At 43.0% G+C, this 17,245-nt stretch overlaps 1 protein-coding gene across 13 annotated transcripts in view; it reads right to left on the bottom strand.

Moving 5' to 3' along the window:
• Positions 1-17,245, bottom strand: part of RALGPS1 (Ral GEF with PH domain and SH3 binding motif 1) — a 428,912-nt gene that overhangs the window by 318,573 nt on the left and 93,094 nt on the right. For 11 of the 13 annotated variants that reach the window (XR_012897221.1, XM_075905763.1, XM_075905761.1 and 8 more), the window contains one exon: positions 8,661-8,744. The exons of the other annotated variants lie outside the window; for them this stretch is intronic. Coding sequence is in view for 10 of the 11 variants with exons in the window: in XM_075905763.1 (XP_075761878.1) it covers positions 8,661-8,744 (84 nt within the window). In the remaining variant the exon portion in view is untranslated. The remainder of the gene's footprint in view (positions 1-8,660; positions 8,745-17,245) is intronic. 13 annotated transcript variants of the gene reach the window in all.

Genomic DNA, 17,245 nt, shown 5'->3' with positions numbered 1-17,245 from the left:
GATTCTCTATGTTCTAGTAAGGAGAAGAGGATGGAAGATGATAAAATATGGGTAAGATCAGATGAGACAGAGTCAAATGAAAAAGAGTGCCATTAAACACATCAGGAAACAGCAGTCAGCTAAAAGTAACAAATATTTAAAGTGCTTATACAGAAACACTACAAGTCTAAATAAGAAGATGGAGGAACTAGAGTGCCTCGTATTTAAGGAGGATATTAATATAATAGGCATCACAGACACTTGGTGGAATGAGGACACTCAATGGGACGCAGTCAGACCAGGATACACAAAATAGCAGAAGGACAGAATAGGTAGTGCTAGTGGGGGAGTGGCACTGTACATGAAAGAAAATGTAGAATCCAATGAAGAAAAAATCTTAAATGAACCAAAATGTTCCACAAAATCTCTAGGGATAGTAATTCTATGCTCTAATAATAAGAATATAGCAGTAGGGATATATTACCAACCACCTCACTCAGGATAATGATAGTGACTATGAAATGCGAAGGGTAATCAAAACAAAAAACCCAATAATTGGGGGGGATTTCAATTATCCCCATATTGACTGGGTACACGTCACCTCACAATGGGATGCAGAGATAAAGTTTCTTGACACCTTAAGTGATTGCTTCTTGGAGAAGCTGGTTCTGGAACCCACAAGAGGAGAGGCAAATCTTGATTTAGTCCTAAGGGGAGCACAGGATTTGATCCAGGAGGTAAATACAATGGACCACCTGGAAAAGTGACCATAATGTAATAAAATTTAACATCCCTGTGGTGGGAATATCACCTCAGCAGCCCAACACCATGGCATTTAATTTCAGAAGAGTGAACTACACAAAAATGAGGTTAGTTAAATTGAAATTTTAAGGTAAAATGCCAACAGTAAAATCCCTGAAAGCTGCATGGAGACTTTTCAAAGACACCATAAACTAAGGCCAAACTTAAATGTCAACCCCAAATTTAAAAAAAGTAAGGGAACAAAAAAGTGCTACTGTGGCTTAACCAAGTAAAAGAAGCAGTGAGAGATAAAAAGGCATTGTTTAAGAAGTTGTAGTTAAATTCTAGTGAGGAAAATAGAAAGGAGCATAAACTGTCACATTAAGTGTAAAAATAGAATAAGAAAAGCCAAAAAGGAATTTGAAGAACAGCTAGCAAAAAACTCAAAAAGTAATAGCAAAATGTTTTTTAAGTATATCAGAAGCAGGAAGCCTGCTATAAGAACCAGTGGGACCACTAGACAATTGAGATGCTAAAGGAGCACGCAAAGATGATATGGTCATTGCGGAGACACTAAATGAATTCTTTGCTTTGGTCTTCAAGGCTGAGGACTTTAGGGAGATTCCCAAACCTGAACCATTCTTTTTGGGTGACAAATCTAAGGAATTGTCCCAGACTGAGGTGTCATTAGAGGCGGTTTGATAAACTGATAAACTTACCACTTACAAGTCACTAGCACCAGATGGCATTCACTCAAAAGTTCTAAAAGAACTCAAATGTGAAATTGCAGAATTATTAACTGTGGTTTGTAATTTCTCCTTTAAATCAGTTTCTGTACCTAATGATTGGAAGATAGCTAAGATGACACCAATGTTTAAAAAGGGCTCTAAAAGTCATCCTGGCAATTACAGACTGGTAAGTGTAACGTCAGTGTTGGGCAAAGTAGTTGAAATTATTGTTAAGAATAGAAATGTCAGGCACGTAGACGAACATAATTTATTGGGGAAAAGTCAACATGGATTGTGTAAAGAGAAATGATGCCTTACTACTCTACTAGAGCTCTTTGAGGGGATCAACAAGCATGTGGACAAGGGGGATCCAGTGGATATAGTGTACTTAGATTTCCAGAAAGCCTTTGACAAGGTCCCCTACCAGAGACTCTTAAGTTAAGATGTCATGGGATAAGAGGAAAGGTCCTTTCATGGATTGATAACTGGTTAAAAGAAACAATGGGTAGGAATAAAAATTCATTTTTCAGAATGAAGAGGGGTAACTAGTGGTGCTCCTCCCCTAAGGGTCCATTCTGAGACAAATCCTATTTAGCTTATTTATAAATGATCTGGAGAAAGGAGTACAGCGAAGTGGCAACATTTGCAGATGATACAGAACTGCTCAAGATACTTAACCAAGCAGACTGTGAAGAGCTTCAGAAGGATCTCAACAACTAGGTGATTGGGCAACAAAATGGCAAATGAAATTTAACATTGATAAATGCAAAGTAATGCACATTGAATACATAATCCCAACTATACATACAAAATGATGGGGATTCATTTAGCTATAACCACTCAAGAAAGATATCTTGGTTTCACTGTGGATAGTTTTCTGTAAACATCCACTCAATGTACAGCGGCAGTCAGAAAAGCAAACAAAATGTTAGGAATCATTAAAAAGGGATAGATAATAAGTTAGAAAATATCTTATTGCCTCTGTATAAAACCATGGTATACCCACATCTTGAATACTGCATACAGATGTGGTCACTTCATCTCAAAAAAGATATATTAGCATTAGAAACAGTTCAGAAAAGGGCAATGAAAATGATGAGGGGTTTGGAACAGGTCCCATATGAAGAGAGATTAAAAAGACTGGGACTTTTCATCTTAAAAAAAGAGGAGACTAAGGATATGTCTACACTAGCCCCCTAGTTTGAACTAGGGAGGCTAATGTAGGCATTCGAAGTTGCAAATCAAGCCCGGGATTTAAATATCCCATGCTTGATTTGCACCTTCCTGGCCGGTCGCCATTTTTTGAAATTTAAAAGTCCGGCTTAACTGCCTGCGTCTACACGCGGCAGGGACACGGTATTTCGAATTAAAGTCCTAAATCGAACTACCTGTTATTCCTCCTGAAATGAGGTTTAACAGGAAGTCCGATTTAGGGCTTTAATTTGAGCACCCGTTTCCCTGCCACGTGTAGATGCGGGCAGTCAGTTTGGGCTTGTAGGTTTCAAAAATGGCAACTGGCCGGGAAGATGCAAATCAAGCGTGGGATATTTAAATCCCGGGCTTGATTTGCAAGTTCGAATGCCTACATTAGCCTCCCTAGTTCAAACTAGGGGGCTAGTGTAGACATACCCTAAGAGAGGATATGATAGAGGTCTAAAATCATTAGAGAAACTGAATCATTGGAGAAACTGAATAAGGAAAAGTTATTTACTTGTCCCCACAAAAACTAGGGGTCATCAAATAAAATTAATAGGTAGCAGGTTTAAAACAAACAAAAGGGAGTTTTTCTGCACACAACACACAATCAACCTGTGGAACTCCTTGCCAGAGGATGTTGTAAAGACCAGGACTTTAACAGGGTTCAAAAAAGAACTAGATACATTCATGGAGCTTAGGTCCATTAATGCTTATTAGTCAGAATGGGTAGCAATGATGTCCCTAGCCTCTGTTTGTCAGGGGCTGGAATGGGCAACAAGGGATGGATCACTTAATGATTGACTGTGCTGTTCATTCCCTCTGGAGCACCAGGCATTGGCCACCATTGGAGGACAGGATCCTGGGCTAGATGGACCTTTGGTCTGACCCAGTATGGCCGTTCTTATGTTTCTATGAGTAATCTCCTCTTCTAACCCAGTCTCCTGTAGTTTAGAAATGTCCTCATGAAGCTCTGAGGCTCCAGATGCAATGATAGGAGAACACCTCACAAATTACTGGTGGGTGTCACGGGGTGTCCATCAGGCATGGTGCCTGTAAGCTGCCCATGGAACCCAGTAAGGCCACTGGGTCAGCGCAGTGGACAGGGGTGTCAGAGCCCATTGTTGGTCATTCCATGGGGTTGAGGTTCAAAGCGAAAACGCGTCTGGAAAAATCTGGATTTATGTGGGAGGGAGCATAGTATGAACAAGGGAGAACATCCACTGAGGTGAAGCTAAGGAAGTGAATAGCTCAGTACTAGTGGTGATTATAGGGTTCAAGATGTGTCTGGTATGGAGAACGTGGTACGGAGTAAAGGGGACTCTAGGCTTTCACACATCACCAGCTCCTTAGAAAATCTGAACTCCTGGTGTGGTAATTATCAGTACTGAGGCAACTGTTAATGGCCAAGATGAGCAAACTGATGAACTTTGTTATTTATCATCAATACCAAGGACTTTTATATCGGGGCCAACTTTAAGAAGATGCTACAGTCCATGCTTCTATCTCCGACAGGCAGTACTGCTGCTTCAGCACCTGTGATCTGAGGGTACTTAAGCTTACCTCTGGTGTCTCTAATGAATGACCCAGATGTTTTGTTCAACAGCTGTCAGTACTGGAGTGAGTGAATGTGTTGGGGCTCTCCTCTGGATGGTTTGGGACTCACTGTAAGGGTTTTGGAGGTCTTACATAGGGAATCTAAAAGTTTTTTCCCATATTCAGCCCATTTGGCGGCTGAAAGCCATGATTATGGCTCTGGTCACCGCAGAGACTCAAGACCCAGGTCAGCTTCAGGTTGCATAACTCTCTCCATCAAGAGTAGTTTTAATTATAGATCCCATTATTTTTGGAGCTGGCTTTCAGCTGCTGACAAGAAGTGCACTTCTGGAAAACATGGACCTCTCTGAGGCAATGATCGCAGTGGGAATGTCCATCTGTTACAGGCAGGGATAGCTACAGACTTTGCTGAGCTATGGGAAATGTGTGTGTGGGGGGGTTCAACTCTGGGCCCCCTTAGGGGCGTGGCCTTGATCTGAAGCAGCCGGACTAGGGACAGCCAGCCTGAGCACCACCCAGATCACACTGTGCCTCCCCCAGTCAGCAACACGAGAAGCTCAAGCTGCAATTTAAAGGGCCTGGAGCTCTAGTCATCACTGTTTAAAATTATTTTAAATTTGCTAAACCAACTTAGAATATTGAAACTCATCTCCCTCCATACAGTTTTGGGGGCATACCTCATATTAAATGCTATCTACCTGAATAGTGCAGCTCTCTCACAGGAAAACCATTTCCCAGAGGGAGGAGGGAAACAGACAGGCCACCACTGGTAAACAAAGAACTTGCTGTTGCCCAGGCCACAGCACCAGATGGACAGCCTTTCCCTGTCTAACCTCAAGCATCAGCACAATCTGTGTCAGCTTCTCTTCAACCTATGAGACTCTGACTCCAATTGGGAGGATACACTGTGGGAGGACTATGGGGGAAACCAGTGCCCACCTGTGCTGGGAGCTAGAGGATTGATGCGGTTCCCTTGCCCACCTGCTGGTAGCACATACGAGTAACCAGCACCAAGGGGATGGCAACCCATGCGATACGAAGGCTGGCTTCCCTCATGATGGCACTGAAGGTCTCAAGAGTGCCACTAAAGCAGAGCTCAGTGCCCTGTCTCACCTATGTGGAGACGGCAGTTCCATGAAGGCTGAGAGCTCTCTGGCCATGCCAGAAGTCTCCAGCATGGATAGCAACTACAACATTTCCTCACAACCTTCCCAGAGAGGGGAGTCTTGAGGGCCTGAATTCAACCAGTCCCTTGGTAGAGCATGAGTCCCCAAAGCCTGCCTATACCTTACCATGCTACTATGGACAAACATGGGGCTCACTGGACCGGATTCTTTCTATACCAGTCTGGGTATAAGTGAGCACCCTCTCTCAGGTCTCTTATTTTTGGGAGCAGTGGAGACTGCTTGCTACATTTTACATCTAAAGCTATGTTATTTTGGAATAACTGACGTTATTCTGAAGTAATATGATCCATGTCTAAACAGCAAGCTATTATTTCAACACAATGTTGAAATAATGGTGAGCTGAGGACTTCTTACTCTGACTCCTGTAACCCTCATTTTACAAGGAGTAAGGGAAGTTGGAGGAAGAGTGCTCTAATTCAGACTTCCTGCTGTGTAGAAAGAGACAAAAGCCAAAATAAGCTATTTTGACTTAAGCTATGAAATTGATATAGCTCAACTTGTGTGGTTTATTTCAGCTTTAGCCCTGCTGTGTAGACGTGCCATAAGAGACAGATCTTCATTGAATCCCTTTCATGTGCTTTATGTCGTGTACTTAGATTATGAACTTTTGGAGGCAGGACTATTCGTTTCATCCTTAACATTGTTACTATTACAGAAATATAAAACATAATAGACTTTTTAACTTGCAGGATGGTCAACCATATGCCCGCAGCAAACAAATTATTTTCTTTTCTAAGGGTTCTAAAGCATTTACAAGTTATGGAAGAACTTAAGTCACAGTATGGCAAACATTTCTTCTATTAATGTATCTTGACCACAAATATCTCTCTTTTGTATGAGGATCTGAAAACCTAAACTTCTCATTAAATTGTCTGTTAATCGGAAATGCTGTTAGTCTGGCTATCTGTAGCCAGTCTTGGTTATGATTAACTGTTGCAAAGAATAATAGCCACATTCATTTTGTCAGCTGTTTGCCTCTGGGTTCCTGTTTTTATCATTTACTAAGCACCTGAGGAAGTGGGTGATGCTCCTAATAGTAACTATTTGTAAAGCTGTCTGGAACAGATGCCCTTTTATATCATTGTTGCTACCACAGTTATGCAACTGCAACAAATCTTGTGCAAAGTATGTCATATAAGGTATCAATGGAAAAGTTATAGATTGCTAAATATGATAATCCTTGGTATATGCGTGTATCTTCTTTGTGTTATGAATATTGGCCAGGTATCTGTATCTCAAATACATGTTATGATTCCTGGGTGACACCCCCACAGATAGATTTACTTCAGGATTAGACAGTCATGTGTTGATGGTCTGTTAAAAGCATTCACAATAGGCCAGTGAGGAAACTAAATATACAATGAGCCCAGTGATGCACTGATATATGTAAGGACATGTGACCTAAGGCTCCATCTTCTGCCAGTAATCTTCTATGCATCTGGGATGAACATATAAAAGGGAGACATCATTTTCTCTGTCTTTGTTTGTTTCTCATCTCTGGATCATAATTTTCTAAGGAAGTTTTGAACAAGGAACTAAATGATCCCTAACCTGCTTGGGTAAAAGCAGAGACACATACCGGATTTAACATCACTACTATGATTCTGTCTAAAACTAAATTGTAGCATATATGAATGCTTAATCATTTAATAAATCTCTTCTTTTCTTTTTATAGAATAAAACTTTTAGTTATTAGCCAATAAGGAATGGCTATAAATGTAACTTTGGGGTAAGACCTGGGTAATTTAGTGACCTAGGGAAGTGGCTTATCCTTTGGGATTGGAAGAATTTTACAAATTATTAATCTGGTCTTCAGTAACTTCTTATAATAAAGAGCAAGTGTCTGGATCACAAGAAGGGCTGGATTGCCTCAGGAGACTATGTTTAGTTTCATGTTAACCAGTGTACTGATACAGAAGCCTATTTTTGGTGAATTTAATATAAGAATAACCACCAGTTTGCGGTGTGTCTGCCTTAACTTTATAAGTCAGTCCTGAGTTTGGCACTCTTAGCTGTATCTTCATACCATTTTATGTATTTCAGTCTTTAAATATTCACAATAGTTTCTGGCTGCCTAACATACAGTAGGGAAAGCAGATAGTAATAATGAGGGAGCACTGGCCATTCTGTATCAGACTATGAAAAGGAAGCATGAATCATCCCTCTACTTTTGGAGTGAATGAATTTTTAGAACCATATTCCTACTCTCATAAGGGGTGCATCAGTAAAAGCACTGATGAACAAGTTTACTGTCTTTGAGGCAGAATATAAGAGTGGCTGTTTGCAAGCTGAGAAAAGGAACTGTACATAGAACAGAAGAATGGGCAGACTGGGTCAGACCGAATGTCCAATTAGCCCGGTATTCTGTCCTCCAACAGTGCTCGATGCCAGGTGTGTCAGAGGGAATGAACAGAACAGATAATCATCAAGTGATCCCTCCCTGTCACTCATTCTCAGCTTCTGACGTAGCTCAGCAGTTCTCAAATTTTAGCAACCTGAAGACACCAGGATGGGAGAAGAAGAGTTGCTTGGTAGGGCCTGCCTACAATACCCTTGGGGGGCCCAGGTGTCTACAGACCCCAGTTAAAGAAATGCTGGCATGACTTATTTTGAAAACTATTGTCTTCTGCTCTTTTTTTCAGAATAAAGCTGGTGAATATATGCACACATCTATATAATAAACATACATAATAGATTCAAATGAAACAATGCTCCAAAGTGACTGTTTGTGTGTTCAGTGAGGGTTACATCAGAATCTCAGAAAGTTTCAGGAAGAAACCTTGTTGTTTGAGAGAAGGTTATTGAACTGGAATATAATCAGATGTTCTTTATCAAAAATAAAAATATTCCCTTGGCATTCAGCAATTTGTTTTCACATCTGTTATTAAAGAAATAAAATCCCGCATAAAAAAGAGCAAAATAAATAAACAAGGCAATGAAATCCATGATTATTCTTCCTGTCCATTCAATATCATGTTATACTTACCTTAAAAAGACCTTATTTTATATCTTTCCATCATTGAAATGTAGCTCTAATATGAAGAATTACAAGTCAGTTACAATCAACACAACATTTGCTACAACCATACTGATCTCTTTTAAAGCCAGCAACTCAAAAGAAATCTAATTCTTTCATGATTACTAATCCATCAAAGCACCGTATTAATAGCATTCAGGTGCGGCACATATATGTACATTGTTGAGGTAACAAGTTCAATTCTTGTTAAATTCAGATGGACTGTGTTAATTCTGTAAACCTGATTAGATTATTTACCTGATTGAACCTCCTCGTAAAGGCAACAATATTAGGGGCAAGAATGTGTTTTTCTTTCTTATTCCATCCACAGCTGGCTAGTTCCTAGAAAAGACACCAAAACGCTGTTTCACTATTTATAACTTTTTTAAAGGGATACAACCGTTTTTTTTTTTTAATATAACAATGTTGAAATATTATCTTTGAGTTCCAATGTAAGGAAGCTAAATTGAAATGCCATTAGTGAGAAGCAAAGAAATGGATGCAAGAGTAATAATGATCATTGGCATTTCCAAAACATCAAACATTGCAGTTATAAAGGCCCTAATTCCATGACAAGTACCCTATAAAATTTCTCTTTCTCCTCCATACTTATGTATTTGCTGTGAATAATCTTCTCCATCAGTTGGAAACACACACACACAATAAATGAACCTCATCTCTGAAGTATCTAATGCCTCAGTTCTACCTGAGCACTTCTCCCTCAGGGTATGTCTACACTACCCCGCTAGTTCGAACTAGCGGGGTAATGTAGGCATACCGCACTTGCAAATGAAGCCCGGGATTTGAATTTCCCGGGCTTCATTTGCATAAGCGGGGAGCCGCCATTTTTAAATCCCCGCTGCTTCGAATCCCGTGCAGCGCGGCTACACGGGGCTCGAACTAGGTAGTTCGGAATAGGTTCCTATTCCGAACTACCGGTACACCTCGTGCCTGAATCAGTAAGGGGTTCGAAGCAGCGGGGATTTAAAAATGGCGGCTCCCCGCTTATGCAAATGAAGCCCGGGAAATTCAAATCCCAGGCTTCATTTGCAAGTGCGGTATGCCTACATTACCCTCCTAGTTCGAACTAGGAGGGTAGTGTAGACATACCCTCACAGATTCCAGTTCAAATGAGACTCTCACAGCCACAGGCATCTACCAGGAGGCACTCACTGCTGGATAGGGTACTTAGAGCTTTACTCACACACTATTATCTTACTCCATGCAAAAGCTTTAGTAATAAAGCAATGTTAGAATTGAGAAAAAATTAAAGGTCTAGTGCCTGGAAGCAGAGTTAAATCAGTGCAGACTTGGGGGCTGTGTCTACACTGGGCCACTTATTCCAGAAAATCATCCGCTTTTCCGGAATAAGCTGCGAGCTGTCTACGCTGGCCCTTGAATTTCTGGAAAAGCAACGATGCTCTACTGTACAAAATCAGCCGCTATTCCGGAAAAACTATTCTGCTCCCGCTTGGGCATAAGTCCTTATTTCAGAACACTGTTCCGGAAAAGGGCCAGTGTAGACAGCCCAGTAGTCTTTTCCGGAAAAAAGCCCCGATCGCGAAAATGGCGATCAGGGCTCTTTTCCGGAAAAGCGCATCTACATTGGCCACAGACGCTTTTCCGGAAAAGTAGCCTGCCAATGTAGATGCTCCTTTTCTGGAAAAACTGAAAACGGAATAGTATTCCATTTTAAGCATTTCCGGAAATTCATGCCAGTGTAGACACAGCCGGGGTGTAAAGCTCAGGTTCTCTGCATCCTGTGCTTGTAACAGAACTAAGCTGTCTCAATATTATAGCTTGTCAATTAATACAATTTATAATAAAACTAATTAACAACACTATCTACAATCAATTAGGGCTCGTCTACATTGGCCCCTTTTCCGGAAGGGGCATGCTAATTTTTCAGATCGTAATAGGGAAATCCGCGGGGGATTTAAATATCCCCCCGCGGCATTTAAATAAAAATGTCCGCCGCTTTTTTCCGGCTTTTAGAAAAGCCGGAAAAGAGCGTCTACACTGGCCCCGATCCTCCGGAAAAAAGCCCTTTTCCGGAGGATCTCTTATTCCTACTTCGAAGAGGAATAAGAGATCCTCTGGAAAAGGGCTTTTTTCCGGAGGATCGGGGCCAGTGTAGACGCTCTTTTCCGGCTTTTCTAAAAGCCGGAAAAAAGCGGCGGACATTTTTATTTAAATGCCGCGGGGGGATATTTAAATCCCCCGCGGATTTCCCTATTACGATCTGAAAAATTAGCATGCCCCTTCCGGAAAAGGGGCCAATGTAGACGTAGCCTTACAGTATATTTGATCTCTAGATTTGGCATGATATTTGTCTCATGAGATTTACAAAACAAGCCAAATTTAAATTTATTACTTCAGCAACTGTAAATTTAAGAGCATTTAAAGAGATGAAGCTGGACCACAGTTGAGATGGTCTCAAATTATATATCACGCTAATGGAAAAGAATCCTTCATTTAAATTTGCCTAGTGATCGACAATCATAAGTTTGAACCATCAGAAGCTAGCCACCCTCAACCAAAGCCTTGCAAGTAGCCAGAAATATGCTATATAATGTTTACTTGGCAACTTATATCATAGACTAGAGCTCAAGATTTTGCACCAATTGAACAGTTGGCTAATAATTATTTAATGACTTATTTCTAATTTCATTTCCATTAAATAGAATTTACTATAACACTTTCTAACTTATCATTACCATTCACTATTCTTAGGCTAGGGCATTTTCTGGAGGGCTATCACAATAAAGCCTCCCTTCTGATTCTCTGTAAAATACTATTGTACTTTCATGTTGGAATTTTAATACTTAAGTACTTAATTACACACACAATGTATTAAAAGGAACTTCGGCTACCTCTGAGATGAAAGGCCATAGTCAAAAAGTGCACAGGATGCTGCAAAATATGGAGGAAGGAAGTCATTTCCTTTTTGTAATGGAAACTTGGGCAAGCGCTACTCCCACAAAATGCATCATGGACTTTTCAACATAAATACATCCACCGCTTAAGTGATCCTGTTTTTAAATTTCCACATACTGAATTTTATGGAGCTCATTTATCTTCACAATGAAGATCTGAAACATGCAATTTGCCTAAATAAAACTTACTGATTCAGGCACTAAATATTTTAAACATGATTAGTAAATTATACTATAATACACGCGGCACGGAGCAGCTAGTTCGGATTAGGCTTCCTAATCCGAACTAGCTGTACTCCTCAGAAACTGTTTTGTCATGGGATGAAAAAACATGAAAAAACCGTCTATTGTGTGGTGAAAGGCAGTAATTGCTGATAAATGTACTCGTAAGGAGGCTATAGATAGACCCCCCTTGTTGGAGGTATAGTATATAGTCGAGAACCCTGTGCAACGGTGAAGTGTGAGGGTCGATATCATTTCCGGCACACCAAGCCTGAAATCTAGTCCACTTGGCAGCATATGTGGCCTGCATGGAGCCCTCCCTGCTGGACATTAGTACAGTCTGACTGGATCGGAGCAGAGGTTCTCAGCAGTCGTGTACCACTTAGCATCCAAGTGGTCAGCTGTAGGATTTCAGGTCTTGGGTGATGTAGTAAGCCATTCTGTTGCGTCAGTAGATTCGGGGCAATGGGAAGATGGTACGGGATTTTGATTGACAGTTGATAAAGCATCGAGTACCATGGTTGGCAAGCTCAAGCTGGGGCTTTGAGGATCACGCGAGCCGCATCTATAGTAATTTTCTCTATGATCCTGGGTACAAGGACCACTGGCGGAAAGGCAGAAAGTAGAGATGTTCCCCAATGAAGGAGAAAGGCATCCCCCAAGACGTGACAGCCTATTCCCGCTCTGGAACAATATTTGGGACACTTTGCGTTGTCTTGTGTTGCAAACAGGTCTATTGATGGAAAACCCCAATGCTGAAAGATCTGGAACAGGACGTCGGTTAGAATCTCCCATTCTTGATCATGAGGAAACTGCCTGCTTAGTGAATCCGCAATGACGCTGTTGACTCCAGGTAAGTATGACGCTATGAGGAATGTATTATTGTGGATACACCAATTCCACAACTGAATCACTTCTGTGCAAAGAGATCGAGAATGGTCTGCGCCTTGCCTGTTGATGTACTACATGGTTGCGACATTGTTCGTGAGCACTCTGGTTGTTGTGCCCCTTAAGTGCTATTTGAAAAGCTTGCATGCTCGAAATACTGCCCGCAGTTCGAGTATATTGATGTTCAGTAACATTTCTGGTTTGGACCACTTGCCTTGAACTGACAGGTTGTCCATATGGGCGCCCCACCCCATAAAGGAGGCATTGGTGGTTATTTGCTTTGATGTCTGGAGGTGATGAAAAGGGACACTTTGCAAGAGACTTTCTGGTTTGGTCCACCACTGAAGGGATGTCCTGATGTGTGGTGGCAACACTACCAACTTTCTGATACTCTGTTTCGCTGGAGTGTAGACAGAGGCAAGACAATGCTGGAGACATCTGAAATGTAACCTTGCATGGCGAACAATGAGAGTGGCAGCTGCCATGTGACTCATCAACTGCAAACACATGTGCATTGGCATTGTTGTAGGGTGCGAGATGGTATCTACTAGGTCCCTGATTGACCGGAAGCGTTCTGCTGGTAAGTATGCCCGAGCTGCCTTCGTATCTAATTGCACTCCTATAAAAATCAAGTTCTGAGTTGGTTCCAGAGATGATTATTGTGTGTTTATAACGAGACGAAGGTAATTGAATGTTCGGGTCATTATTTCCACTGCCTCGCTTGTCTCTGCATAAGTGCTACCCCTGAGGAGGTAATCGTCCAGACAGGGAAAAATTGTCACCGCTGCTTTGCGCAAGTGGGCTGCTACCACTGCTAAGGTCTTTGAGAATACCCTGGGAGTACAAGCGAGCCCGAATGGAAGTACTTTGTACCGGAAATGTTCGTCTGCTATTGTAAACCAAAGAAATCGTCTGTGTGCCACGTGTATTGAAATGTGGAAGTAAGCATCCTGTAAGTCGAGGACTGAGAACCAATCTCCCTTGTTGAGAGCCGGTATAACTGTAGCTAAGGTGGCCATTTTGAACCGCTGCTTCCGGAGGTATCGGTTTAGATTTCATAGGTCCAAGATGGGTCTCCATCCTCCATTTTTCTTTGGAGTGAGGAAATATCAAGAGTAAAACCCTTTTCCCTGGAATTCCTTAGGCACTCTCTCTACTGCTCCAATGGTGAGCAAGCGATGGATCTCTTGTTTTAACCAGTCCTCGTGAGAAGGATCCCTGAAAAGGGACAGGATGGGTGGGGTGGCTGGGGAAAGTGAAATGAAGGGAATGGTGAGACCGGAAACTGCAATTTCCAACACCCATTTGTCCGTGGTGACAGTAGACCAATGATAGTAATAGGGTTTTAGACGATGTTGAAAAAGGAGTAGGATGGGAGGTTTGTTCGCATCCTCGACTTCACCTTCAAATTAGCTGTTTTGTAGATGATTGATTAGAGGTATGGTTAGGCTGTTGTTGCCTCCGCTGCAGACGCTGACGGAATCGTTGATGCTCCTGGGTGCGAGGTTGCTGCCTATGGAAGGAGAAATCATATAGTCTTTGGTAAGTATAATAGCACTTTTGTCTGAAGGGGGGGTGTATACATCCCCAGCATGCGAAGCGTAGTTCGGGAATCCTTCCCTGAGTGCAGGACCTTGTCCGTTTTGTTACCAAAAAGTTTGTGTTTATCAAAGGGCAAGTCCTCAACCTTATTCTGGAGTTCCTTTGGGACTGCTGCTGCTGCTAACCATGAAGACCTTCTCATTGCCGCTCCTGTAGCAGTGGCTCTTGCGGCAATGTCCGCCACATCCGTGGCGATTTGTAGTGCCATTCTGCATGATGCATATCCCTCTTGCACTATGGATTTGAGCAATGGTCTTTTTGAGTCAGGGAGATGCTGCAGAAGGTCTGCCCATTTTGAATAATTGTCAAAGTTATGATTGGAAAGGAGAGCAGAATAATTAGCAATACGCAGTAGTAACGTGGCTGAAGAATACACTTTCCTTCCAAAAATATGCAACTTTTTATTTTCTTTCTCTAGAACAGTATTTCTGTACTGTGGTACTTTTGATCTATGCTGTACCGCATCAACCACCAATGAGTTAGGCTGGGGGTGGTTAAACAGAAAATCCAAGCCCTTAGAAGGGACAAAATACTTATCTGCTTTTTTTACTCATGGGAGGAGCAGATGCTGGAGTCTGCCATATTTCTTCTGCAACCTCCATGATCACCTCATCAATGGGAAATACAATTTTACTCCGGTGCTGTGGGCGTAGATTCTTCAAGAGATGGTGTTGTTTCATTCGAACAGCTGCTAACTGTACCTCTTGGCTATCTGCAACACGTATGCAGAGATCCTGAAATTGTTTCAGGTCATCTGGTGGGGAAATGTCTCCTGGAGTCACCGCATCATCTGGAAAGGATGATGAGTGGTCTGTTGGCGATACGCCTTGCTGAGAGTCCTCTGGATCAGACAACTGTCCTTTTTCCAGCTCCGACTGTTCCAACTGAATCGTTGGGCTCTTTGGAGGAGGAGGCGGTTAGTGATCACGTTGGGGTACTGGAGGTAAGTGTCGAGAATCGGGAGATAAACAGCAACATGTGCGTCTCCTGTAGCAGTGGGAGGTCCAATCATGATGAGTAGGGTCATAGTACACCCTATGGTAACAGCCATAGTATTATTCTGAGCATGATGGTGATGAGTGTCAAGAAGATAACACACTACTATGCCTGGTATGGTAATGACACCTTGGTGTCCTAGTAGGCAATCGTGAATAGTGTAATGAACGACATGGAGACGGGAACAGTGAGATAAACAGCCTCTTCTCTCTATATCTTGGCTCCCTATAGCAGGAGTAGCAATCAGGAGACACTGGGCTGCGTGCTCTATGGCGATGCTGGTAACGTAACTGCGGAGAGGGAGATGGCCCTGGGGAGAAAGTTGGGGAAGGAGAAATGAGCCCTGGGTGCACGGTGGTATGTGCAGGGGCTTCCTCCGGTGCTGCCGTGCTCTGCAGCAGTGCTGGGGAATGCGGTGCCGAATACGCTTGCTCTGGTGCCAGCAAGGTTGAGGTCTGAGGCTTGGAAGTTGCTGGTGCCAGTGGCACCGGAGCCGCAGGCAGCAAGGCTACTCTTGCTGCTGGTGCAGCTGTCAATTTCCACATTGCCGATGGCACCAGAGCCGACTGTGCTCTCGGTGCCGCAGGCAGCTTTTTTTTCTGTTAGGGTCCAGCGCCTGCCGAGACCCTGCAGCAGCTGTCCCTGACATGCCCGGGACATCCTTTAAGCCTCATCCGGCACTAAGAGCAGCTGGAAGAGACCGGGTTGGGGATGGCTTGAGCTTTTTTGGGGCAGACATCCTGCAAGTAGACATTATGCGCTTGTGCCCTGAGGAGGTAGACAGCTCAGCAGGCTGTAGCGCCTTGTCCATAGAGAGCATTTTCAAATGCCTCTCCCAGTCTTTACGGGCTCTGGCTGTCAGCTGACAGCACTGTGGTACGTGTGCCTCTCCCAAGCACTGTATGCATGCCTTATGCCCATCTGACACTTGCACGGGCTCCCAGCAGACTGTACATTTCTTAAAGCCTGGGGAACCAGGTATTCTTGCAGTCTATTTCCCGTTGAGGGGAAAAAAATGTGTGTGTGTGTGTGTGTGTGTGTGTGTGTGTGTGTGTGTGTGTGTGTGTGTGTACGTACGTACGTACAGGGCTCGCCAGTCACACGGTTCTGCGCTCTGCACATGCGCAGATTGTTCTGCACATGCGCAGATCATTCTGCGCTGGCTCTTCTGGGGTGTAATCTACTTGCCACGGGCGAGTAGATTACATTGTTTGTCGAGTCCTGTGTGTGTGTGTGTGTGTGTGTGTGTGTGTGTGTGTGTGTGTGCGCGCGCGCGCGCGCCCACACACACACACACATATTTTAGGAAGAACGTTCAACGAGAACAAGAATCAACTAAGGGTAAGGGAAATTTGGTATGGCAGTAACTATATACAGATCTGAGGTAAGGAGAACTCTGAGGGAGAGATGGAGCTGCATCCGTGACCAAGGGCGGTTGGAAGGAACTGAGCGGGGGCCGGACCAAGTGCAACAGATCAAAGGCGTGAACGGCGTGAGCTGTTGCTCACACATGCATGATCCGGCGGAGCACGGCTATGCAAGTCTCCGATCCACAGCACCAGGACGAGCCCGACACCACGAGTGGAGCACCCACGGGGACCACTTGAAGAAAAATACATCATGTAAACGATCATCCATCTTCATGCCTTAATCCACTGCATCTGTTTATCTTATTTTGGTGTATGTATCATTCTTATGTATAAAATTAGACATACATAGTAGTAGGGAATACTTCATGGCTGTGTCTAGACTGGCAAGTTTTTCCACAAAAGCAGCTGCTTTTGTAGAAAAACTTGCCAGCTGTCTACACTGGCTGCTTGAATTTACGCAAAAGCACTGACGATCTCATGTAAGAAATCAGTGCTTCCTGTGGAAATACTATGCTGCTCCCGTTCAGGCAAAAGTCCTTTTGTGCAAAAGGGCCAGTGTAGACAGCTCAGATTTGTTTTGTACAAGAAAGCCCCGATCGCGAAAATGGCGATCGGGGCTTTTTTGCGCAAAAGCGCATCTAGATTTGCATGGATGCTTTTCTGCAAACAGTGCTTTTGCGGAACAGCATCCGTGCCAATCTAGATGCTCTTTTCCACAAATGCTTTTAACGGAAAACTTTTCCGTTAAAAGCATTTGCAGCAAATCATGCAAGTCTAGATGAAGCCTATGTGTTTTAAATGCATGAATGAAAGTTATCAAGGGAGACCT

This window comes from Pelodiscus sinensis, chromosome 22 (assembly GCF_049634645.1).
Source record: "Pelodiscus sinensis isolate JC-2024 chromosome 22, ASM4963464v1, whole genome shotgun sequence".
In the NCBI taxonomy this organism is placed as follows: domain Eukaryota; kingdom Metazoa; phylum Chordata; order Testudines; family Trionychidae; genus Pelodiscus; species Pelodiscus sinensis.
Note: the sequence above shows the minus strand (reverse complement) of the source record. Positions and strands in the feature narration are given on the sequence as shown.